Here is a 26886-nt window from a genome sequence, read left to right on the forward strand (position 1 = left end):
ACACTGCGCCCAGCCCGCCACAGGAGTCGCTGGTGCGCGATGAGACAAGGACATCCCTACCAACCCTAACCCGGGCGACGCTAGGCCAATTGTGCGTCGCCCCACGGACCTCCTGGTCGTGGCCGGTTACGACAGAGCCTGGGTGCGAACCCAGGGACTCTGATGGCACAGCTGGCGCTGCAGTACAGCGCCCTTAACCACTGCGCCACCCGGGAGGCAGCTCCAAAATGCAGGTGTTTCAGCCTAGCTCAGTGCTTTCTGTGATGGTGGGGCAGCCAGCGAAAAATGTAGCGGTTGGTAATGTTCTCTAGTTGCGCCGTGATTGGCTCAGTGTTCTGTCACTCATGGGGACGCAATGTCACTGCCAAATCTAAGGGAAGAGTTCTAAAATTCAAGACCCTTGGGTGCTGCCATAGAGTTACATTAGAAGTGCCCATCCAAGAAGGCTCAAGGTCATTGGCCACAGATAAAATTACATCTAATCACATTATATATACACTAGCTTTGATCAGCATCGTACTTTCTAAATCTTAGCAGCAGTCATCATCATGAATCAAGTCAACAATCTACTGGCAAATCCTTGTCATAAGAAGAGAAATAATGAAGAGAAATTCTAGATAAAACGTATCGTGCTCATTGGCCATAAACATTACACAACAAGTTGGAAATCGCAAATTCAACAATGAGTGGATTGGAACGAATCAGTGGCTAACTGCAAGCATCACAAAGCAATCACTAGCTTGTATTCAGGGGAGTGGGTGTGTGGTCCCAATTCTTGGTTTAAGAGTCTCTTTTCCAAGCTTAAAATGATAAACATTTGACATAGGCCATGCTGTCATTCCAGTATGATTTCTGCCGCGCTCAAAACAACTGTTAACTCCGAACTGGGAAATCTGACTTTAGTGAGTTCAAGACAACTGGGAACTTGGGAAAAAAAGATCTCAGACTGGGAAAATATGCTTTGAACGATCATCCAACTCGCAATTCTAAGTTGGGAACTCGGGCCTCTTTCTAGAGATACGACGTGAAGATCACTGACGTCATCATGATTCAAACTTGTTTTTATCCGAGCTCTCGGTTGTCTTGAAAGCACCATAAATCCAGAGAATGTCAGACTTTGATGACCAAGTTGGATGACAAAATTTGCCCATGGAGGACTGTCGCGCCACCTTCCTGTTCAAGTGAGCACAGCACAGCTAGGTGAGTCCAAAAATGTATTTTATGCTGCAGCTGCATAATGATGTAATATGCCAGGGATATATGTACAGTATACTGTAGCTGTGAAAGTAAAATTAAGTGTATGTTGTGTAGTAAGCTGTTATTAGCCCATTTTCCTCACCCTAATAATTAGGTATATTTTCCCCTCTTAATTCCGCCAACTGTTCTGACTTGGTGGTGCACATTTAGCCTATAACTTGTTTTAGAGAAATGTCATCATCAAATATTGTAAGAGCTTTCACTGTCTGCTTATATGCTCCCTATATTTATCCTACAGTTCTGACTTGGTGTACAGAGAGAATACCTGAAGAATGGCCCATGTTCTGAATTCTGTCGCTCAAAAGTGCTTAACAAATAGTTATATTGACTACGCTCGTCCTAGCTCGCTCACAGATTGCCTCTAATGCGCTTGTCGTCCCCTTATACCATAATTTGTACATCTCAATTATCAGCTATGTTTTTTTTAAAGGCAGTAAATGAGGCTGAATTAACTGTTTCACTTCCAGACAAGGCTCCTCTGATAGCCAGGTGTAGCAGGGGTAAGGTGTTGGGACTGCTGTACGCCCTAACAGTTTGTGGACACCGTTTGTCACCGTTATAGTGCAAAAATGTATTGTTTAGTGTTGTGTAGTGTAGTGTCTTTGCTCGTATGCATTCCCAACATTTTTATTGTTTGTTTTCTCCACCAAGATTTACATTCTAAAATCGTCACTGCTCCACCCATACAATTATCTGTAAGGTCCCTCAGTCGAGCAGTGAATTTCAAATACAGATTCAACCTCAAAGACCAGCGAGGTTTTTCAATGCCCCATGAGGCCAATAGTGACTTTAAAACAGTTACAGAGTTTAATGGCTGTGATAGGAGAAAACTCCACAATATTAACCTAATTGACAGATTTAAAAGAAGGAAACCTGTACAGAATACAAATATTCCAAAACATGCAACCTGTTTGCAACAAGGCACTAAAGTAATGCAAAAATGTGGCAAAGCAGTTAACGTTTTGTCCTGAACAAAGTGTTATGTCTGGAGCAAATCCAATACAACACATTACTGAGTACCACTCTCCATATTTTCAAGCACAGTGGTCACTGCATCATGTTATGGGTATGCTTGCAATCGTTAAGGACAGAGGAGTTTTTCAGGATAAAAAAATAAATGGAATGGAGCTAAAAGCACAGGCAAAATCCTAGAGGAAAACCTGGTTCAGTCTGCTTTCCACTAGACACTGGGAGAAGAATTCACCTCTCAGCAGGACAATAACCTAAAACACAAGAACAAATCTACACTGGAGTTGCGTACCAAGAAGACAGTGAATGTTCCTTGGTGGCGGAGTTACAGTTTTACTTAAATCTACTTGAAAATCTATGCAAGACCTGAAAATGGTTGTCTAGCAATGATCAACAACCAATTTGACAGAGCTTGAAGAATTTTGAAAAGCTCTTAGAGAAAAGCTCTTAGCTCTTAGATACTTACCCAGAAAGACTCACAGCTGTAATTGCGGCAAAATCTACTTCTACAAAGTATTGATTCAGGGGGGTGAATACTTAAGTAAATAAGATATTTCTGAATTTAATTTTCAATTAATTTGCCAACATTTCTAAAAATATGTTTTCCCTTTGTCAATATGAGGTATTGTGTGTAGATGGATGAGGGCAAAAAGTATTTGATCCATTTTGAACTCAGGCTGTAACACAAAATGTGGAATAAGTCAAGGGATATGAATATTTTCTGAAGGCACTGTACAGTATATACACATAAATTATACCATACATGAAAGCAAACACGAAAAGCAAAACACGATCATATGATCCCATGTGGTTCAGTTGGTAGATCGTGGCACTTGCAACACCAGGGTTGTGGTTTTGATACCCACAGTGGACCAGTACAAATTAAAATGTATGCCCTAGCTACTGTAAGTCACTCTGGATAAGATGTCAGTAAAATAAAACATGAAACAAACACATTATTCAGTAAAAAAGGCTTGAACAATATGTTACTAGTTGGTTGGAAAGGTTATGTTTATGTGAAGGCCTTAATTCAGTATAATGACTCTGGAATTACCCAATTAAAAATAAGTCCACTGCAAAGAGGGGGGAGGTCAACACAATAAAACAGATACATTTAAGTAATTTATGTTCCGTTATTTATCTTTGGCTTAGGCTACATGTCACAAGTTGCCCAAGTGGCATTTGTTTGAAATGCATCACAGCCATGATAGGGGCATGCAGTCTCCAGAAATGTAAACAGCATGTCCAGTGTGGAAGGGTGAGAAAGCTGTACCCATATCAGGCCCATTCCTCAATCAACACCTCAGACTGTGCCAGTCACCATGCCCCACTGGACTAGCACCAGCTCTGGATTCATCCATGGCATATTCTCACGCAAAGACAAATGAGTGGCTGTCAAGCTGTCATCTCGGTGTCACTGAGTCTCTCCCCTGATGCCTTTGAAACCGGCCTCTCTGCCAAAACCAAGGTTAAGCACTGTGTTCAGTGCTCTGTCTCCTCTTGCCTTTGCACCTCTGCCCTCCCGACTACCCTGCTTCCTCTCTGAGCCGTACAGCACCACAGAGCCTTGGACAAAGAATTACATTAGAGGGAACAGGGGAAGAGGGAGGGACTCACTCCTGAGAGGGCACTGAGAGAGTTAGTGGTAATGCATCATGGTGACAGGGAGCAGTACATGCTTTAACTACAATTCAAATACCGGTAAACATCTAAAACAGTGGTCACCAACCGGTCGATCGTGATCTTTGCCAATCAGCTGGAAGACATCGTCCCCTTTTCTTATCGGAGGGCGGGAGAGAGGAGGGACGGTGAGTCGGGTGAGAGGCAGCCTCACCACTGTTCCCTTCCTCCCCTCAGACTGATCATCAGATGCAGGCATCAATCCAGTAAAAAAAATCATATTATTATGCTCACTCAGCTGTGCCTCACAAATAATACAACAAGTGATCTATTACCAGTGCCAAAATGTTGTATTTTGACATGTCTCTCCGTCAACCCTGTGTCACCTCTAGGAAGATTTTAATCCATTTAACCCCCTTAATTTCTCCAAGTTTGACCTTCATTGTAAAATTAATTGTAAAATGTATTTATTTTGTTGCTCTGACAAAGTCATTCCTGAAGATTATTGTTTATTTCAAGAGATTTGTGATTCATTTACTTCTGACCCTCATTTTAAGGTCAACCCTGTTACGTGAACTGAATTTTCAGTTTAATATGGTGAAATTATTCATTTATTAAATATTTATTTCTGAATTAACATTGAACATTAACAGTCAAATCACAGTATAAAAGCATATGAGCTGGTTGTACTGTTTTTGGCCATTTTCTGGTGTTTTGTGGTGGAAAACTGAGCAGGTCGAGCATAATACCTTAACCCTGTTGCCCAGAGACAGGCTAAAAGTGTTTTAACAATAAAAACAATTTTGTGAAGCTTGAATTGAATTGCTACTCCCTGTTGCACACAAAAAGCTTCCATTCCCCCTGTCACAAGGGGATTTATGGCTGATTTAAGCTTAAATGGTCAACCCTATTACGGTCAATCCTGTTACTTTATTTGGCACTTAATAAACACTTAATATATAAACATGTTTTTATGAAGTTGAACATGTGCTCTTCATGACAGAATGTTGAAATTAGGTCAAATCAAAAAGCCACACTTCTCAAAAGGCACCAAATTGGTGGAATGACCCTACTGGAACATTTACTTTAGAGAGAGCATTTATTACCCATAAACAAATGAGAACAAATGCAGACAGCCATACACTGTACAAATCTAATTCACCTTTTTTTTCTTCAACTATGGTTAATAAAGGCAAATCAATAAACATACAGTACTGTTATACTGGAATGGAATAAAGGACGTAATATCCCAAAAGAAGAGGTGCCAGTCAATCTGATCTCTGGTTTGACACAGCTTCTATTTAAATGATCCCTGCAGACGGATCGATCCTACAGCCATGTCCTTGACCAAGGTACCTAAACTAAGCTGCTGCGTCAGGGAAGATCGTGATCTATGAAAGTCATAGGTAAATAGTTCATGTTTCTTATCATTATTAATGACCATTTTAGCAGAGGAGTCCCTCATGTTCTCTTTTGTATTCCTCTGAACGTTTGAATAATTCAAACATAAATCAAAATGTTTATCCAAGATAAATAACAGTCAGAAGCTGGTTTTCATTTCCTAGAAATAAGTTCCTAATTAGCAATGGATTTATGTAAACATTATTATGTTTTGGAGTACAAAAAGGCAAGGCACAGTACTGTTCTCACCCCAATTGAATTAGAGAAACAGAAATGACATTATCATTGTGACAGATACACACTGAGTTAGTAAAAGGCATTTTGAAACTTCTGTTAGTGAACTGTCCATAGAAGGAACTACGATGACAACACCCCATAGCACCCCCACGGCTATCTGAGGTGGATGGCATGCCAGGCATTTGCTTGATTGTTCTTCCTCAATGTACTAGCTGGCGTGAGTCATGTCAAGATAACAATCTATTATTTTTAGTGCTGGTGTACTAAGTCAGAAGGAGGGCACTGGTTTCCTTTTCAGCTGGGGGTGTCCTGACTTGCGGTCTACACTTGTTCGAGAAACGTTACCACAAATTGTGTTAGTGTGTCAACAAATAACTGAAGCACATGCCCAGTCAAGAAACCTATCAATTTTCCTCATGGATTAGAATTGATGGTATGAATTTTCCAGTGAATGAGGAAGGACTGAAAGTGTGACAAACAATATGTGAACTTTTGTACGTTTTTTGGGTAATTCCAATACCATCTGTAACAATATATAGAACAACTCAAAAAGGTCTGTGCAGCATGCAAGTGACAGTGATTCATTGGTTACATAATTGAAAGGCCACAGAATTAAAGGGAGCTGTCTATCTTAATGGGGCCAGCAAGAACGAGCTTGTCAAGTCGTGGGCACTATCAGGTGATGTCAGCAAAGCCATGGGTTAACCTACAGTAAAATCACGTAACCTCCGGCAATGCTCCATCAAGACTAAAAAGGAACACCAGTAGCTGCAGCACTTGATCACACTGAAGGAAACCTTACCTCATACAAGAATTGGTCGACTAACTAATAGTTACCTGCTAGGCTTTGAAAGTGAGTATCTTAGAGTGTTTTCCAGGCATGAATCGCCTGTGATTGGTTTAATTCAAATTCTACCCACTGGGCACAGGCGTCAATTCAACATCTATTTCACATTGGTTCAACGTTATTTCATTGAAATGATGTGGAAACAATGTTGATTCAACCGGTGTGTGCCCAGTGGGGATTGAGTATGTGGTAGTGACTGTACAGTATGAGCAGATTGCTCCCTGACTAGCAGTGTCTCAGTACACACAGGCAGGCACGCTTCACAGCTCCTCCCTCAGCTAGGGTGTGATTAAAGCCAGTGCACAGAGAGAGAGAGAGAGAGAGAGAGAGAGAGAGAGAGAGAGAAGGGTGGAGAGATAGGGAGGGAGAAACACTCAAAGAGGGAGGGGCAGCTACTTGGTGGACTTTTGTGGTTCTTGCAGCAGCGTCACAGCTACTTGCTCTCGACAGTGTGGCATCACTCTCATATTACACACAGCGAAAAGCGCTCCAGCCAAATACCACAGTATGTATGATTGGATTTATTTCACAGGTATAAGGGTTGGCCTTCTTTTTGAAAAGTTTTTCTTTACTTCTTGAATTGGTTGTTTGTTTCACTATCCTCTCCATGGATGTATAAAACTAAGGCAAAATAAGCAAAAAGGATTGTAAAGTATTTTTTATTTTAATTTGTACATTTTGGATGCATTGCACTGACAAGACAACATGTTGTTGTCAGCGACATTAGAGGAACTTCTCACCAACCTTTTTTGTCTTTGGAGACAGACATCCATAAACCACTGGTAGTGTTTGGAGGATCTGGACACTGGCCAGTGATACATGAAAGCTGTTTTACGTTTGCTTTGAATGAATAGAAGCGAGAGGATGTGACATAGAGAGACCAAGTTCTTGTGAGTGTGACTTTAAAAATGCTAGTACAAAATGTATTTTTTTACCCGTAATACATGAAAAATATATTTTCACTTTGTGTATCTCTCTGCTTATGAAGATGGATTTCAACTTGAGTAGCACAGTGCTCTATGCGGTCAACAGCACTGTGACCCCCTTCCTCAACAATACAGGACCCTACCATCCTGCAGCGGGACCCTGGAGTTTATTACTGCTGGTGATCATCATCATGACCATCGTGGTGGGCAACCTGCTGGTCATCATCGCTATAGCACGCACATCCCAGTTACAGACTATAACTAACATCTTCATCATGTCCCTGGCCTGTGCTGACCTTATCATGGGGGTTCTGGTGGTCCCTCTGGGGGCCACCATAGTGCTGACAGGGAACTGGCAGCTGAGTGACACCTCTTGTGAGCTCTGGACCTCCGTAGACATGCTCTGTGTCACGGCTAGCATTGAGACTCTTTGCGTGATTGCAGTGGACCGCTATATTGCTATTACAAGGCCCCTCAGGCACAAGGTTCTGCTTAATAAGTGGCGTGCCCGGTTAATAGTGTGTGTGGTTTGGATTGTGTCTGCTCTGATATCCTTTGTGCCCATCATGAACCAGTATTGGCGAGCAGAGGATGACCCGGAGGCCTTGCTGTGCTATCAGGACCCTGCCTGCTGTGACTTTTTGATCAACCGGACCTTTGCCATTATATCCTCTGTAGTGTCATTCTACATCCCTTTGCTCATAATGATATTTGTCTATGCCAAAGTCTTCCTTATAGCCACACGACAGGTACAGCTCATAGACAAGATCCGTCTGCGCTTCCAGAGTGAGTGCCCAGTCCCCCAGGCACAACAGCTGAGCCACCACAGTAACAACATCCTACCCTTGGGCTATGGAGGCTCCTGCAGCAGAAGCAGCACCAGCTCAGCTCGCAAGAGGAGCTCCAGGCGAAGGCCTTCACGGCTAACGGTTATCAAGGAGCACAAGGCCCTCAAGACCTTGGGCATTATCATGGGCACCTTCACCCTCTGCTGGCTGCCTTTCTTTGTGGCTAACATAATCAACGTGTTTGACAGGAATGTGCCCCCTGGAGAGATCTTCCGCCTGCTCAACTGGCTGGGCTACATCAATTCTGGCCTCAACCCCATCATCTACTGCAGGAGCCCTGAGTTCCGCACTGCTTTCAAGAACCTACTGGGCTGCCCCTGGTTTTCCACCCCACGATTTAACATCTTCTACAAGGAGCTGCGGACACGATGCCCCTGCTTCCTGGGTTCGGCTGAGGCAGGGGCGGCCTCTTTTCAGAAGCCCCCTGCTGCTGCCACGCCTGAGGGTGATGAGAGCATGGCCAGCAGTCAGAGCAGCTATAAGAGTTTGGAACCTTCCCCAGGACCCCCACACTCCAACGGCATCACACAGTTCAGTGACTTCTCAGAACCAGAAAATTAATTGTAAGTTTCTTCTTGTTATGATTTCAAATTTTGCACACTACATTTTCTCATTCCATGCAGTAAAATACTATAAACAATGCATTTAAAAAAAATAATTGCACAGATAACTGGGTCTTTCCACCAATTCAGTGGCTTTTGAGATACAGTGCCTTCAGAAAGTATTCACACCCTTTGACTTGTTCCAAATGTTCTTGTGTTACAGCCTGAATTTAAAATAGATTAAATGTAGTTTTTGTATCACTATAACTACACACAATACCCCATAATGTCAAAGAGGAATGACGTTTAGAAATGTTTACAAATGAATAAAAATGAAAAGCTTAAATGTCAATAAGTATTAAACCCCTTGTTACGGCAAGCCTAAATAAGTTCAGGAGTAAACATTTGCTTAACAAGTAGCACATAATAAGTTGCATGGACTCACTCTGTGTGCAATAATAGTGTTTAACATGATTTTTGAATGACTACCTCATCTCTTTACCACACACATACTGTAAGGTCCCTTAATCGAACAGTGAATTTCAAACACATATTCAACCACAAAGACCAGGCACGTTTTTCAATGCCTCGTGAAGAAGGGCACTTACAGTATTGGTAGATGGATAAAAACTAAGAAAATAAGACATTGAAAATCCCTTTGAGCCTGGTGAAGTTATTCATTACACTTGGAAGGAAACTGCTCAGGAACTTCACCATGAGGCCAATGGTGACTTTAAAGCAGTTACAGAGTTTAATGGCTGTGACAGGAGAAAACTGAGGATGGATCAACAACACTGTAGTTAATCCACAATACTAACTTAATTGACTGAGTGAAAAGCAGGGGCGTAAAGTACTTAAGTAGAAATACTTAGTACAATTTAAGTCGTTTTTGGGGGGTTTTGTATTTTACTTTAATATTTATATTTTTGACAACTTTTACTTTTACTTCCCTACATTCCTAAAAAAATATGTACTTCTTACTCCCTACATTTTCCTTGACACCCAAAAGTACTCGTTACATTTTAAATGATTAGCAGGACAGGAAAATGGTCCAATTCACACACTTATCAAGAGAATAAGTGGTCATCCCTACTGCCTCTGATCTGACGCACTCACTAAACACAAATGCATCTATTGTTAATTATGTCTGAGTGATGGAGTGTGCCCCTGGCTATCCGTATATTTGAAAAACAATTAAATGGTGCCGTCTGCTTTGCTTAATATAAGGAATTTGAAAAGATGTACACATTTTACTGTTGATACTTAAGTATACTTAGAACCAAATACTTTTAGACTTTTACTCAAATATTATTTTACTCTGTAACATTCACTTTTACTTGAGCAACTTTCTATTAAGGTATCTATACTTTTACTCAAGTATGACAATTGAGTACTTTTTCCACTATTGGTGAAAAGAAGGAAGCCTGTATAGAATACAAATATTCCAAAACATGCAACCTGTTTGCAATAAGGCACTAAAGTAACACTGCAAAAAAATGTGGCAAAGCAATTACTGTTTTGTCCTGAATACAAAGTGTTATGTTTGGTGCAAATCCAATACAACACATTACTGAGCGCCAATCTTCAAACAGCCCTCACACTAAATTCCAACCTCAGTGTGGAAATATAACAAATCTAGTATTTGACTGTGCTGGGTCTTTAAAGGGAACGTTATTGAATATAAAATTCAATATTGGGGCACAATGTCTGCTTAAAAGATCAAAGGGATGCGAATGTCCCTCATTTTGTGGAACGACCCGACTCACATTTTCACGTTTCAGCATTTGCACTATTAGATTTGGTAATGATAATCTTGAGACGACACTATGGTCCATGTCTACATGTGCTTACGTCATGTAAGGTGCTCAGTGTGGTCAAAATGAAATGCTTGTGCACATTTTTAGCTCTGATGAAGGTTTTAGTCTATTGCCCACAGGACAGCTCAGGCACAGTTAAGACAGGCAGTATGTTTGGAAATGTGTAATGTCTGTGGTAGTAGAAGAAAAATATTGCATCAGTGGTCTGACATGTGAGCATTAAATTGTTTTCTTAAACATTAGGGCTCCTCTTATCTTTAGCGGTCTACAGCTGTGAAGAATGATCTGAGAAGTCACAACAGATATTTTGTTAAGTAAGACACTCTGAACTTCAAATATCCATATTTCTCCCTTAATACCATCAAATACTGTCAGAGGAACCTTTTTAAAGTTTAGAAATCCCAAAACTGTGAAAGACAAGCTTTTTGTTGTCATGCAAGGCGACTAATTCTCAACCCTCCCGTATCAAAATGAGAAAAAAAAGTTGAGTGACATAATATTATTTCAGTTAAGATTTAAAGAGAAAACTACTTTAAAAGTGATTTAAAGATGACAGTTTTATGACAAAAAAAATGCAAGCATACTGTAAACCAACGCAAGCTCTGAACTGAAAAGTTTTGCTTGTAAAATAAAGACAGACCAAATAGTATGGGCAATGAAATGAAATCAACCAAAGTACAGGAATATAAATTATGTAGATGCTATACATTTTCAGTTTAGTCCTAATTGTCTTTTCAATGTAGGCCTATTGATACCTGATATTTTCCTGTAATATTGTTGCAATACACTACCATAAGTTAAATAAGCATTTTACAAGTGTTTACACGTTTTGTGTGTGTGTGTGTGTGTGTGTGTGTGTGTGTGTACTGTCAATCATTCAATACATCTCTATTTAAGAATGAAAATAAAAATGGAAGAATACAATCACATCAGGGGGGTGTTGAACTGCTGCAATCCAGAGGGCATGTTTAGGATAGTATCTGTAGTTTTAGCGGTATACCTTTGGGAAACGGGAAATGTTTTTGGAAATCAAACAATCTCTTGAATCTTTCCCTCACATGTTTCATAGAGCTCACTGGGCATGTTGAATATCAGGGAGAATCCATATTTGGATATGTTCTGAATACATCAAGGTGCTGTGTCCGACTAAAATAGATTTGGCAGAACCATGTACAATAAATACACTCAATGCTTACATATTCAAAGATAAGCTGATGTGGGAATATAACATTGGAACATAATGTGAAATGTAATATGCGTATTTCCATTATCTTGATCCATAAATATCAAAGTAGTAACACGGTAGATTAACTAGTTGCTGGTACCATATTATGTTACCTGTAATCCATCTTTGAATCCAGCTCATGTCAACCTTATACAAATTACTATCAGATGTCCACGGTTTTTCTCTAAGAAACAAATATCAAATCCACATCAGTAATTTTGTGCTTCTGTAGTTGTATATGTAGCTGTATATGTAGCTGTATATGTATATGTAGCTGTATATGTAGCTGTATATGTAGTTGTATATGTAGCTGTCTATGTAGCTGTATATGTAGTTGTATATGTATATGTAGCTGTATATGTAGCTGTATATGTAGCTGTATATGTAGCTGTATATGTAGTTGTATATGTAGCCGTATATGTAACTGTATATGTAGCTGTATATGTAACTGTATATGTAGCTGTATATGTAGTTGTATATGTAGCCGTATATGTAACTGTATATGTAGCTGTATATGTAACTGTATATGTAGCTGTATATGTAGTTGTATATGTAGCCGTATATGTAACTGTATATGTAGCTGTATATGTAACTGTATATGTAGCTGTATATGTAGTTGTATATGTAGCCGTATATGTAACTGTATACTGTTTGTAACTGTATATGTAGTTGTATATGTAACTGTATACTGTATGTAACTGTATATGTAGCTGTATATGTAACTGTATACTGTATGTAACTGTATATGTAGCTGTATATGTAGCTGTATATGTAGCTGTATATGTAACTGTATATGTAGCTGTATATATAACTGTATACAGTATGTAACTGTATATGTAGCTGTATGTGTAACTGTATACTGTATGTAACTGTATATGTAGCTGTATGTGTAACTGTATACTGTATGTAACTGTATATGTAGCTGTATATGTAACTGTATATGTAGCTGTATATGTAGCTGTATATGTAACTGTATATGCAGCCGTGTTTATCCAATGGCTTTGAAGAGTATACCACCTCAGACATCGGCTTCATCAATAATTGCACCGACGACGTAGTCCCCACAGTGACCGTACATATTTCAGCCAACATCTGCATCGAGCTAAAGGCCAGAGCTGCCTCTTTCAAGGAGAGGGACACTAATCCGGACACTTATAAGAAATCCCGCTATGCCCTCAGACAAACCATCAAACAAGCTAAATCAATACAGGATTAACATTGAATCCTACTACACCGGCTCTGATACTTGTCGGATGTGGCAGGGCTCAAAAACTATTATGGACTACAAACGGAAACCCAGACGCGAGCTGCCTAGTGACACAAGCCTACCAGACGAGCTAAATGCCTTTTATGCTCGTTTCGAGGCAAGCAACACTGAAGCATGCACAAGAGCATCAGCTGTTCTGGATGACTGTGTGATAACTCTCTCAGTAGCCGATGTGAGAAAGACCTTTAAACAGGTCAACATTCACAAAGCCGCGGGGCCAGACGGATTACCAGGACGTGTACTGAAAGCATGCGCGGACCAACTGGCAAGTGTCTTCACTATCATTTTCAACCTCTCCCTGACCAAGTCTGTAATACCTACATGTTTCAAGCAGACCACCATAGTCCCTGTGCCCAAGTAAGCGAAGGTAACCTGCCTAAATGATTACCGCCCCGTAGCATGTCAGTAGCCAAGAAGTGCTTTGAAAGGCTGGTCATGGCTCACATCAACAGCATCCTCCCGGATACCCTAGACCCACTCCAATTCGCATACCACCCCGACAGTTCCACAGATGACACAATCTCAATCGCACTCCACACTGCCCTTTCCCACCTGGACAAAAGGAACACCTATGTGAGAATGCTGTTCATTGAAACACCTCCCTCTGCAACTGGATCCTGGACTTCCTGAATGGCCGCTCCCAGGTGGTAAGGTTAGGCAACAACATGTCTGCTATGCTGATCCTAAACAATGGGGCCCCTCGGGGGGTTGTACTTAGTCCCTTCCTGTACTCCCTGTTCACCCACGACTGCGTGGCTAAAACATGACATTAAGTTTGGTGACGACAACAGTGGTAGGCCTGATCAGTGACAATGATGAGACAGCCTATAGGGAGGAGGTCAGAGAACTGGCAGTGTGGTGCTAGGACAACAACCTCTCCCTCAATGCAAAACAAAGGAGCTGATCGTGGACTACAGGAAAAGGAGGGCGCAACAGGCCCCCATTCTCATTGACGGGGCTGTAGTGGAGCGTTTCGAGAGTTTCAAGTTCCTTGTTGTCCACATCACCAACAAACTATCATGGTCCAAACACCAAGACAGTCCTGAAGAGGGCACAACAAAACCTATTCCCCCTCAGGACACTGAAAAGATTTGGCATGGGTCCCCAGATCCTCAAAACGTTCTACAGCTGCACCATCGAGAGCATCCTAACCGGTTGCATCACCGCCTGGTATGGCAACTGCTTGGCACTACAGAGGGTAGTGCGTACGATCTAGTGCATCACTGTGGCCAAACTTCCTGCCATCCAGGACCTATATAATAGGCGGTGTCAGAGAAAAGCTCATAAAATTGTCAGAGACTCCAGTCACCCAAGTCACAGACTGTTTACTCTGCTACCACATGGCAAGTGGTAAATTTGATTAGATTTGAAATAAAAATACATTTGATTTGATTTGGTACCAGAGTACCAAGTCTAGGACCAAAAGGTCCCTTAAGAGCTTCTACCCCCAAGCCATAAGACTGCTGAACAATTAATCAAGTGGCCACCGGACTATTTACATTGACACTGCTGCTACTCACTAATTATTATCTATGTCACTTCACCACTACCTACATGTACAAATTACCTCAACTAACCTGTACCCCAGCACACTGACTCTGTACTGGTACCACCTGTATATAGCCTCGTACTTTTGATTACTCTTTACTTTATTTGGTAAATATTTTCTTCTTGAACTGCACTGTTGGTTAAGGGCTTGTAAGTAAGCATTTCATGATAAGGTCTACACTTGTCTTCGGCGCATGTGATAAATAAGATTTGATTTGCATATGTAGCTGTACGCTACCATGCTCTTTTCCACCACATGTGTTGTGGGACCTTAACTACCAGTTGATTATCAATTTAGAACCTGAAGGTTAATACAGCTAAGAAAACATGAATATAACATCTCTGATGAAAAAGGACTGCATTATAAAAATACACGACAGTAAAGTATGGCCAAACTTTACCAAATTAAAGTGTGAATGTTTCATGCAGAGCAACATGAGCTGATCAATGTTTAGCCTGTATAGAGAAGCTTCCCAATAGTTTAGTGGTTTTTATGCCTCTGCTGGGGCCCCTCTGCAGCCTGTCCAACACCACCCGCAGCTGATAAAGCTTTATCACTGGGCCACAAGACTTCCACTCACTGGGAGAAGCTATTTAGAAGACAAATAGGTGAAGGGAGCACACGGTTTGGTTACAGTTGGACTGCTAAACATGTCTTACCAAACCAATCCAATTTGCAGAGTCACTCCATACACTATACAGATGCTGGGATCAGGTTTCCTTTTTAATGACTACCAATTCCCTCTAACAACTTCAACCATATGTCACAACCTGGCTCTTAGATGGTGACAAGCAAGGGAGTCCACACATTGGCAATTGAATAACAAAAAATATTTATTAAATAACAAAGTATAAAACTACAAAGGAAAACTAACCTGTGAAGTGTGAAAGTAGGCATGTGAGGGGTGTAATGGAGATGCATGGATGAAGGTAAAATGTGTGTAATCTTGAAGGGTGCACCTAATCCAAAAACATAATCAACCAGAGCACAAAACAAAATGGTGCTTGTGGAGAGAGAGAGAGCCAAGACTGGGCACCAGGAACTTTTATCTCCTAGTTGATCCCAAACCCAGGTGCAACTTGTCACCTTAACGACCCAATCAGCTCCACCTGTCCCCAATCTGAAAATAAAAGCACAAACACAGAGAGTGAGGCGGGTGTAACACATAGCAAGTGCGGGCCCTCACGGCTGTCTGCATCAGTTGAAGGGTAGTGGGCTATATTATCTTTACTGATCTCCAGCGGGGGTTTGGGGGCAGTTAGGACTCGTTATGAATGCACTTTCTTCTCACACATGCACTATTGGATCTAAAGATTACTTCAAAAGCTACAGAGCTGACGATTGTCTACTAATATGTATAGGCTGGTGACATGAAATTACAATTTTATTTATCCAAACAGTTCATTTGTATCGTCACATTTGTTTCTAGATACATGTTATTTAGCAGACGCTTTTTTTATGCTCCCATCTCTGAGGTATTTTACAGATAGAGCCAATCAATTGGGCAGGAACATGGGAGACATTTTAAGAGCATATAAAGTATTCCTTAAAAGTAGCAGAGCCTGTCCAGTTCAGCCTGAGAAAGAAGGCTATAGCTCAGTGTAATACTACTCACACCGGCACTGCAATGCTTTGAGATAGATTTGATAATGTCAGGAAGATCAATGTGTCTCAGACAAACTGGGTTGTGGCTTTGACAGTATATCGAATGTGGATGATAAAGCGTGTGCACCATATTACCTCGGCAGGCAGGGCGGCTAGGCTAAGACACGGCATGAATCAGGGATCTGTGGTTAGGCTAGGACACTGATTCCCAACCGGGGTACTAGAACCCCTGAGGGTACCTGTCCTATCCACAGGGGGGTACTTGAGAAGACTCATGAGACCATAGGCCTACTGATAAAATGCACATGAGGGGTACTTCACTGTCTCATAATGGTTGAGAGGTCTTTGAAATGTCAGTGGGACAATACTAACAATTAATAACTATTCTTATTAAAGTGAATGACAAACAGCCCTAAGTAGGGAATAGTCTTTGTACAAATGACTGCTTATACATTGTTCTCGACAAAGTCGATGCCACATGGGCAATTCATGGTAATTATTTGTTCTCTCAAATGTGATACTGATAGTGCTGAGCACGGGGTAGAGAAAGATAAGCACCCAACACAGAGCAACAGATAGCAGTGCAGCGTTGTGTAGGTTAGCTGTCATCAACAGATGTTTTATTTACGTGACAGATCTCTAGGCACGCAATCGGCTGCCCATATAAGTAGGCACAGTGGATTACTTTGAGTTTCTGTCACGTATGCATCATGTTGTCTGGGTGGATGTTTTCTACGTTTTCCGTTAGGCTTACCCCATTTAATTAATTCCATTTACTGTATGAATAGGACATGTAGTATATGAATAGGACATGTAGTATATGAATAGGACATGCATGGAATAGGACATGTGGAATAGGAATAGGACATGTAGTACAGGAATAGGACATGTAGTATAGGAATAGGACATGTAGTATATTAATATAACATGTATGGAATAGGACATGTGGAATAGGAATAGGACATGTCGTATAGGAATAGGACATGTAAGATATATGAATAAGACATGTACGGAATAGGACATGTAGTGTATGAATAGTACATGTAGTATATGAATAGGACATGTAGTATAGGAATAGGACATGTACGGAATAGGACATGTACGGAATAGGACATGTAGTATATGAATAGGACATGTAGTATAGGAATAGGACATGTACAGAATAGGAATAGGACATGTAGTATAGGAATAAGACATGTAATATAGGAATAGGACATGTACGGAATAGGAATAGGACATGTAGTATAGGAATATGACATGTAGTATAGGAATAGGACATGTAGTATAGGAATAGGACATGTACAGAATAGGAATAGGACATGTAGTATAGGAATAAGACATGTAATATAGGAATAGGACATGTACAGAATAGGACATGTAGTATAGGAATATGACACATAGTATAGGAATTGGACACGTAGTATAGGAATAGGACATGTAGTATAGGAATAGGACATTTGCGGAATAGGACATGGAAATTGTTAATTCCATACGGTAGTCTTTTAACTAGCACGCATAGCAGCAAAATAAACAAATGGGTTTATGTCCTCAGAATTTCTCACAACAAACAGTAATGTTTTTTGGAGAGGCAGCGCTACATACAGCCTCTTGTAATAGTTATCACACACTGATTCTCTTTCATAAGCAGTGGCCTGCAGTGGCCTGCTCGGTATGGGTCAGGGGGAAGATGATAAGACTGTAATGAGAAAGGAAAACACTTAGTGATAGAACACACATTCCTATGTGTCAATCTTATCTTTAAGCACGGCAGTGGGGTATTTGTTTTCAGAAAAAAATAGTGATTCATTTTGAGTCAACACTTCTCCCAACATACAGATTATAGAAAAGCAACATAGGCTGTGTTTACATAGGCAGCCCAATGCTGATCTTTTGCCCAATGATTGGCAGAAGATGTGATCTGATTTGTCAAAAGACCAATTACTGGCAAAAGATGTGATCTGATTTGTCAAAAGACCAATGATTGGCAAAAGATGTGATCTGATTTGTCAAAAGACCAATGATTGGCAAAAGATGTGATCTGATTTGTCAAAAGACCAATTAGTGGCAAAAGATGTGACCTGATTTGTCAAAAGACCAATTAGTGGCAAAAGATGTGATCTGATTTGTCAAAAGACCAATGATTGGCAAAAGATGTGATCTGATTTGTCAAAAGACCAATTAGTGGCAAAAGAACAGAATTGGGCTGCAGGTGTAAATGCAGCCATAGTTGTCAACTCCTGGAAGTTAAATGCCATGAAGAACTTTAGAATTCTAGAGCAGGGTTTGATTTTATTTATATTTGAGAAAAGGCTTAGGCCTGAAAAAAATAAAGATACGGCCTCTCGGGTGGTGCAGTGGTTAAGGGCCACCAGAGATTCTGGGTTCACGCCAAGGCTTTGTCGTAACCGGCCGGGACGGGGAGGTCCGTGGGGCGAAGCACAATTGGCACAGCGTCGGAGGGATTGGCCGGTAGGGATATCCTTGTCTCATCGCGCACCAGCGACTCATGTGGCGGGCTGGGCGCAGTGCGCGCTAACCAAGGTTGCCAGGTGCATGGTGTTTCTGGTGTTTCTGGCGGCTGGCTTCCGGGTTCAATGCGCGCTGTGTTAAGAAGAAGTGCGGCTTGGTTGGGTTGTGTATCGGAGGATGCATGACTTTCAACCTTCGTCTCTCCCGAGCCCGTACGGGAGTTCTAGCGGTGAGACAAGATAGTAGCTACTAAACAATTGGATACCACGAAATTGGGGAGAAAAAAGGGGGGTACAATAAAATATAAAAAAATAATAATAATGTATTGTTGTATTGTTTGATTATACAAGGCCAACACAATCAATATTGCAAGTTTGATTTCTGGAGCACCATTTCATTGTTATCTGCAATTGAACCATTCAGCAAAGAGTGCATAGCTGTTTTGTTAACACCGGAGCCAAACTGAGATAGAATAGTTCAGTTCAGCCATGGGACAAAAGGAGGAAGACTGTATAATAGAAAGACGCCGTTATCACAAAAAATGTCATGTTTGATTATCATACTAATTAAGCATAAAAAATTCAGAGCCTCAATGTTAGAAGAGAGGTTGGTGGCACTGACTTTTGTGTTTGCCCAGGCACTAAAAGGTTATGGCTTAAATTGCCATCTGACAGAGTCATACCAGGGCTTTAAAAAAGGGAACCTATTGCAGCTTTCTGTGGAAATTCTTTGTGGTCTGTGTCTGGAACAGTAATGTCCATCTGATGGCTGATGGAGTAAACTCTCTTTCTGTATGCTACCAAGCAACTGAGACTGAGGCATGATCCAAACACCACGTCCCTCAAAAGAAACATGTAGTGTGTCAGGCATGGTTATCAAATCTCACTCCCAAAATACAGCAGATGAAAGATTCCTAGAACTCACATCGCATGGATATCACATGAAATCCACAGAAATCCTAGGTTAAGAAGTTTCTGTGCAGCACCTATATTCAGTTCAGTAATTGCTTTTGTGAAATAGCACTCACGAGGCATCACAACAAGTAATGAAGGCCAACATGTTGTGGCAGTGTGAACTCAACTCTCAAATGCTTATGTTCAAAGCAAATTGAATTGCTCAGACACATTACACTTTTCCCCCTCTGAACTTTCAGCTTCCATTTGTTTGGCATGGCAACTATATCAGGCAAGAAATAGCTTTTGGATAGAATCCACCAAGCGTAGAGGCGGTGGAAATATGTCCATCTGCAGGCCTGCCTAATATACTGAATGACTCAGAGCACCTGCCAAAATTGGCTTATTACTCCAAATGACTGAGTAAAACATTTATACACACTTTAGGTGCCACCAGAACTATTTTTAACAGACATTGGTGATGCCTGAGTCCTTTAATAGAACTGCATGCTGAGTGTGTAATGCCACACAGCTAAGTGTGAAATCTACATCCCTGCTCCTGTAGACTGGAATGCAGCGCTGTATTGATATGAATAAACAAATACATTGTACTCTATTTTAGATCATTTGTCAGTTAAACAGCATTATCAACTGTAAAATGCCATTGTAAGTACAGTCAATGTTTAGAAAGGCTAGTCATAACAGTTAATATATTAATGGATTTTTCTCGTGACAGGATCAATGCTGCATGAAATACACTACACATACATTCTAGTTATACTACAGGCATGCAGGATAGTCACAAAAAATAACTAGTGAAACAGGAAATTGATCTGCTGACAGATGAATGCACTAAGGCTAAGCCTTTCCATTCTGTCTCAAATAAATCACATTGTACAATCTTTAACACAATGGTCACTTTTTCAGATTACAGCGAGTGACAAGTATTGTATATCAAAAGTACGGTCAGGATTCCATACAAAGAACAATTGCAAAATGTTAATATCGTTCTCAAAGAGCTCTTTATATGTGCAGACGACCATGACAGACCAAGCATGACCCTTTTTATATGTGAGCACTGACAATAACTGAGACCTGCACAATATCGATTAGGAGTCTTTTGTTGGATTAGGATGGGATCAAACCTCGGAGAACATAAAACGAGGAACAGGATAAGAGGAGCATGGTAATGTGAGTATCTGATCAAATCCTACATCTAAAGCATCAAGAAGAAAATGGTGGGAGGCGAGTAAGCAGTTCACTATGGGACCAATCCAAATGTTAAGCCAAAGTTTTACTTTGCTGTCTACAGCTGAGTAAAGTTTAAAGAAATTGGCAAGTAACTTAAATCAACTTTATCTCATCGATTGTTTCTTTCATACTTACTGTACCATTGATAGTAATGACCGGAGAGAAAGATCTACGCGTTCGAAGGTTCTTAATTTTAAGGAACCATATGTGCTCCAGGTGGTTCTTAAGAAACTGCAAACAACTTGATTGAAATATTTTAATGCCATCAATCATTGGAATCAACATATTTTTACAAAATAATCCCTTTGGCCCCAAACCTCCCAAGGGCCATACCTCACTTTCTGACCACAAAGTACACTTTACCCTGTTGACAGGTACTGTAAAAGAAAATACACTTTACTCAAATGATGGATGTCTCTCTGCATGAGACTTTGGGATGGAGCGAAAGCTACATTTTAACAAAGTTTTAAACTGCACAGGCAATTCTTTCCCTCAGAAGTCCACGTGAAAGTACAATACTTGCTGTATAAGGGATGAGGGTACTTCTCTAGATTTCTCCAACAAAGCAATGGTGGGCATTGTTTATATTTTCCTGTGTAGACATGTACTGTACAGTTGATAGGATCCGAATCTCTGGCATTTTGAAAAAATTATTGGTTGAGCAGGGAGTATGTTTGTGGGAAAGAGAAACCTTAGAGTACACACTACCGTGAAGTGATTGATGGGAATAGGAAGGACATTAATCAATCAGGATAGACACATTCAAAAGCTCAAAATCAAATAAGCAGTAAAACGAACTGTTATTGTTCAATATGGTAATGTGGGTTACACATTTCAACCTCCTTCCACCATGTTAGAGTCATCTCTTCCAATGTGCATTTGCCAAGTCAAACAAACACATCATCTCCTGATGAGACAGTTAGTTGGCCTTCTTGTCTAGATGCTTTAATAGTAAAGAACATGTGCTTGGGATTTCATGGGAAGATGGGATAAACAACAAGTCTGATATTGCAAAGCAAATTTAAATCACAAGTGACACAATCACATAAGACAATTTCAGGGTTGGATCTCAATGTTATGATTTCCAATTCCATTATTTAAAAAATATATATACATTTCCCAAAAATGTCATATCAATGTAAAAATGTTTTCATCTTCCCCAAGGCAGGAAAAACAAAACCAATTGTATTATTTTAGGGGGTCAGTGTAAATCAAATAAAGCTTTGAAATGTAATTTATTTGTCATGTATTTTTGGTGGTATAGTCAATATTTCACCATTACTTACAAGAACCACTTTCTGATGGTTCTGAATTGCTCTTTTTTATAACCATTACAGTAAATTGTGCTTAGTACAGTGAGGGAAAAAAGTATTTGATTCCATGCTGATTTTGTACGTTTGCCCACTGACAAAGAAATGATCAGTCTATAATTTTAATGGTAGGTTTATTTGAACAGTGAGAGACAGAATAACAACAACAAAATCCAGAAAAACGCATGTCAAAAATGTTACAAATTGATTTACATTTTAATGAGGGAAATACGTATTTAACCCCCTCTCAATCAGAAAGATTTCTGGCTCCCAGGTGTCTTTTATACAGGTAACGAGCTGAGATTAGGAGCACACTCTTAAAGGGAGTGTTACCTATATAAAAGACACCTGTCCACAGAAGCAATCAATCAATCAGATTCCAAACTCTCCACCATGGCCAAGACCAAAGAGCTCTCCAAAGATGTCAGGGACAGGATTGTAGACTTACAAAAGGCTGGAATGGGCTACAAGATCATCGCCAAGCAGCTTGGTGAGAAGGTGACAACAGTTGGTGTGATTATCCGCAAATGGAAGAAACACAAAAGAACTGTCAATCTCCCTCGGCCTGGGGCTCCATGCAAGATCTCACCTCGTGGAGTTGCAATGATCATGACAACGATGAGGAATCAGCCCAGAACTACACGGGAGGATATTGTCAATGATATCAAGGCAGCAGGGACCATAGTCACCAAGAAAACAATTGGTAACACACTACACCGTGAAAGACTGAAATCCTGGAGCGCCCGCAAAGTCCCCCTGCTCAAGAAAGCACATATACATGCCCATCTGAAGTTTGCCAATGAACATCTGAATGATTCAGAGGACAACTGGGTGAAAGTGTTGTGGTCAGATGAGACCAAAATGGAGGTCTTTGGCATCAACTCAACTCGCCGTGTTTGGAGGAGGAGGAATGCTGCCTGTGACCCCAGGAACACCATCCCCACCGTCAAACATGGAGGTGGAAACATAATGCTTTGGGGGTGTTTTTCTGCTAAGGGGACAGGACATCTTCACCGCATCACAGGGACGATGGACGGGCCATGTACTGTTAAATCTTGGGTGAGAACCTCCTTCTCTCAACCAGGGCATTGAAAATGGGTCGTGGATGGGTATTCCAGCATGACAATGACCCAAAACACACGGCCAAGGCAACAAAAGAGTGGCTCAAGAAGAAGCACATTAAGTTCCTGGAGTGGCCTAGCCAGTCTCCAGACCTTAATCCCATAGAAAATCTGTGGAGGGAGCTGAAGGTTTGAGTTGCCAAACGTCAGCCTCGAAACCTTAATGACTTGGAGAAGATCTGCAAAGTGGGACAAAATCCCTCCTGAGATGTGTGCAAACCTATTGGCCAACTACAAGAAACGTCTGACCTCTGTGATTGCCAACAAGGGTTTTGCCACCAAGTACTAAGTCATGTTTTGCAGAGGGGTCAAATACTTATTTCCCTCATTAAAATGCAAATCAATTTATAACATTTTTGACATGTGTTTTTCTGGATTTTTTTTGTTGTTATTCTGTCTCTCACTGTTCAAATAAACCTACCATTAAAATTATAGACTGTTCATTTCTTTGTCAGTGGGCAAATGTACAAAATCAGCAGGGGATCAAATACTTTTTTCCCTCACTGTATATTTTGGCTAATAGGGCATCAACATTCCTCTAAATAAATTCTCATTAACCAAAATGACATTCTTAGTTCACAGTGAATTATAGGCTTTAACAAAGTCTGGAATATGACAGTGTCTCAGAATATGAAAATGACAGGAATATGAGCCCCAAAATTCTAATTTATCCTTATTCACTCAGTTTCACATTACAGGATGGGTGAAAGATTTGGAAACAAATCTCAAGAAATGAAAAACATCAAAAGGCCAACCCCAGCAGTGACTTTCACAACTGACTGAGCAGAGATTGGAATGACTAAGATGAGACTGCACAAAGAACAACCTAATAATGCAGATGCACTGGCCCTGGTAAATATGGGCAAGGAAGATTTACAAAACCCTGAGGAGGAGAACTGGACTGGGCAGTTTGGGTTGGCTGGCCTGGATGTTTGGGAGCGGCACCAGTTTAAAGGTCCAGATCACAAGACTTGAAGACTAACTGTGTCAACACAGCACCCTGAGGAAGACGGTTCACTGCAACCCAGCATTAAACCATCATCATGGACTGAGGTATCCTGGCTTTGTCTGCCACCAACACGCTCACAGCATACTGTGTACAATAGGATGGACTCTTTTTTTTTTACAACCAGGAATGATTGCAGATGTGTAACAGTAATACACCATAGATATTCATGCACAATGTGTGTGACCTCTGGTGTAAAGTGGGCAGTCAGAATAAATGGTGTACATTATCTAATGCAAAGTTATTTATTTATTATATCCTCACTATCTGCACATGCAAAACGTGTCAACATAACACAGGAATATCATGTTAAATGTCTTTACTCTCCAGTAATGTCCATAGTGTAGCAACACATTTTCTATTCAGTGTTCATGTCATTAACCTCTTCACTGCCAAATCAACCTAATTAACTGCACTTGAAATATAAGTGTTCTTATCAAGTGATCTGGTTATAACACTGGTAATAACCAGATCCATTAACATACAGTACCAGTCAAGAGTTTGGACACACCTACTCATTTAAAAGTTTTTCTTTATTTTACTATTGTCTATGTTCTAGAATAATAGTGAAGATATCATAACTATGAAATAACACATATGGAATCATGTAGTAACCATAAAAGTGTTAAACAAATCTAAACAAATTCATAGTAGCCACCCTTTGCATTGATGACAGCTTTACACACTTGGCATTCTCTCTACCAGCTTCACCTGGAATGCTTTTTTTTCAACAGTCTTGACGGAGTTCCCACATATGCTGAGTGCTTGTTGGCTGCTTTTCCTTCACTCTGCGGTCCAACTCATCCCAAACCATCTCAATTGGGTTGAGGTCGGGTGATTGTGGAGGCCAGGTCATCTGATGCAGCCCTCCATCACTCTCCTTCTTGGCCAAATAGCTCTTACATAGCCTGGAGATGTGTTAGGTCATTGTTCTGTTGAAAAATAAATGATAGTCCCACTAACTGCAAGCCAGATGGGATGGTGTATCGCTGCAGAATGCTGTGGTAGCCATGCTGGTTAAGTGTGTCATGAATTCTAAATAAATCACTGACAGCTTCACCAGCAAAGCACCCACACACTATCACACCTCCTCCTCCATGCTTCACGGTGGGAACCACACATGTGGAGATCATCCGTTCACCTACTCTGCATCTCAGAAAGACACAGCGGTTGGAACCAAAAATCTCAAATTTGGACCCAGACCAAATGACAGATTTCAACCGGTCTAATGTCCATTGCTCGTGTTTCTTGGCCCAAGCAAGTCTCGTCTTTTTATTGGTGTCCTTTAGTAGTGGTTTCTTTGCAGCAATTCGACCATGAAGGCCTGATTCACAGTCTCCTCTGAAAAGTTGATGTTGAGATGTGTCTGTTACTTAAACTCTGTGAAGTATTTATTTGGGCTGCAATTCCTCAGGCTGCAGCAGAGGTAACTCTGGGTCTTCATTTCCTGTGGCGGTCCTCATGAGAGCCAGTTTCATCATAGCACTTGATGGTTTTTGCGACTGCACTTGAAGAAACTTTCAAAGTCCTTGAAATGTTCCGCATTGACTGACCTTCATGTCTTAAAGTAATGATGGAATGTCATTTCCATTTGCTTATTTGAGCTGTTCTTGCCATATTATGGACTTGGTCTTTTACCAAATAGGGCTATCTTCTGAATACCACCCCTATCTCGTCACAACACAACTGATTGGCTCAAACGCATTAAGGAATGAAATGTAGGTCCACAAATGTACTTTTAACAGGGCACACCTGTTAATTGAAATGCATTCCAGGTGACTACCTCATGAAGCTGGTTGAGAGAATGCCAACAGTGTGCAAAAGCTGTCATCAAGGGTGGCTAAAAGCTGTCATCAAGGGTGGCTGAAGAATCTCAAATATAAAATATATTTTGATTTGTTTAACCTTTTTTTGATTACTACATGATTCCATATGTGTTATTTTATAGTTTTGACATCTTCACTATTATTCTACAATGTAGAAAATAGTACAAATAAAGAAAATACCTTGAATGAGTAGGCGTGTCCAAACTTTTGACTGGTACTGTCCCTATTTTATTAAAAGTGATTATGTAACTCAAGATATTGTTTGCAATAAACAGTCATGAATATAAGTCAAGGACTACCAATGTCAACCTATGAAAAGCTAAGACCATTTGGAGCATCAGCCACACAAAATGTACCATCATCAGGTGTACTGACATACAGCCAAATACATCCTCATTGTACTTCGTACACACAGCAGAAAAATCTGCATCTCTGCCCTAAGTCACTGACGACAGACATTGCTTTGACCCAGAAGATCTAGTAATCATCCCTTGCATCTCATGCAGCTCATAACTTATTTATTGTGTGATGACGAAGCAGTGAATGAGATTGATGTGATTCCAAAAAAGAACCTTGAATATTGTCATGAACTAAGTCATTATGAATTCTGACAATGTGTACCTCTACAAACCTTTCACTAAACATATGACTGTACAACTGAAATAAATGACAAGGTTTCCATGATCCTTCTCACTTTTGTCATTGTGTGAGAGAGGGACAGACTGAGAGACAGAGAAAAAGAGTGAGTGAGACAGACAGTGACAGAGATTTAGAGACATAACAGAGCGAGAGAGAGAATCAAATTGAGAGAGAGACAGACAGACAGACAGACAGACAGACAGACAGACAGACAGACAGACAGACAGACAGACAGACAGACAGACAGACAGACAGACAGAC

The 26886-nt window shown here is 40.6% G+C and overlaps 1 protein-coding gene across 2 annotated transcripts; it reads left to right on the plus strand.

Moving 5' to 3' along the window:
• Nucleotides 1–6767: 6767 nt before the first annotated feature.
• Nucleotides 6768–26670, plus strand: LOC115111595 (beta-1 adrenergic receptor-like). 2 transcript variants are annotated; one of them, XM_065011551.1, is made up of 2 exons: nt 6768–8668; nt 23840–26670. In XM_065011551.1, exon 1 carries the CDS (start codon nt 7314–7316, stop codon nt 8664–8666), a length of 1353 nt encoding a protein of 450 aa, XP_064867623.1. In that variant the 5' UTR covers nt 6768–7313; the 3' UTR covers nt 8667–8668; nt 23840–26670. The 2 variants fall into 2 exon arrangements, with proteins under 2 accessions (XP_064867623.1, XP_029493665.2); XM_029637805.2 differs by having other exon boundaries at nt 23853–26670.
• Nucleotides 26671–26886: the final 216 nt, after the last annotated feature.

Source organism: Oncorhynchus nerka, linkage group LG27, assembly GCF_034236695.1.
Source record: "Oncorhynchus nerka isolate Pitt River linkage group LG27, Oner_Uvic_2.0, whole genome shotgun sequence".
NCBI lineage: Eukaryota > Metazoa > Chordata > Actinopteri > Salmoniformes > Salmonidae > Oncorhynchus > Oncorhynchus nerka.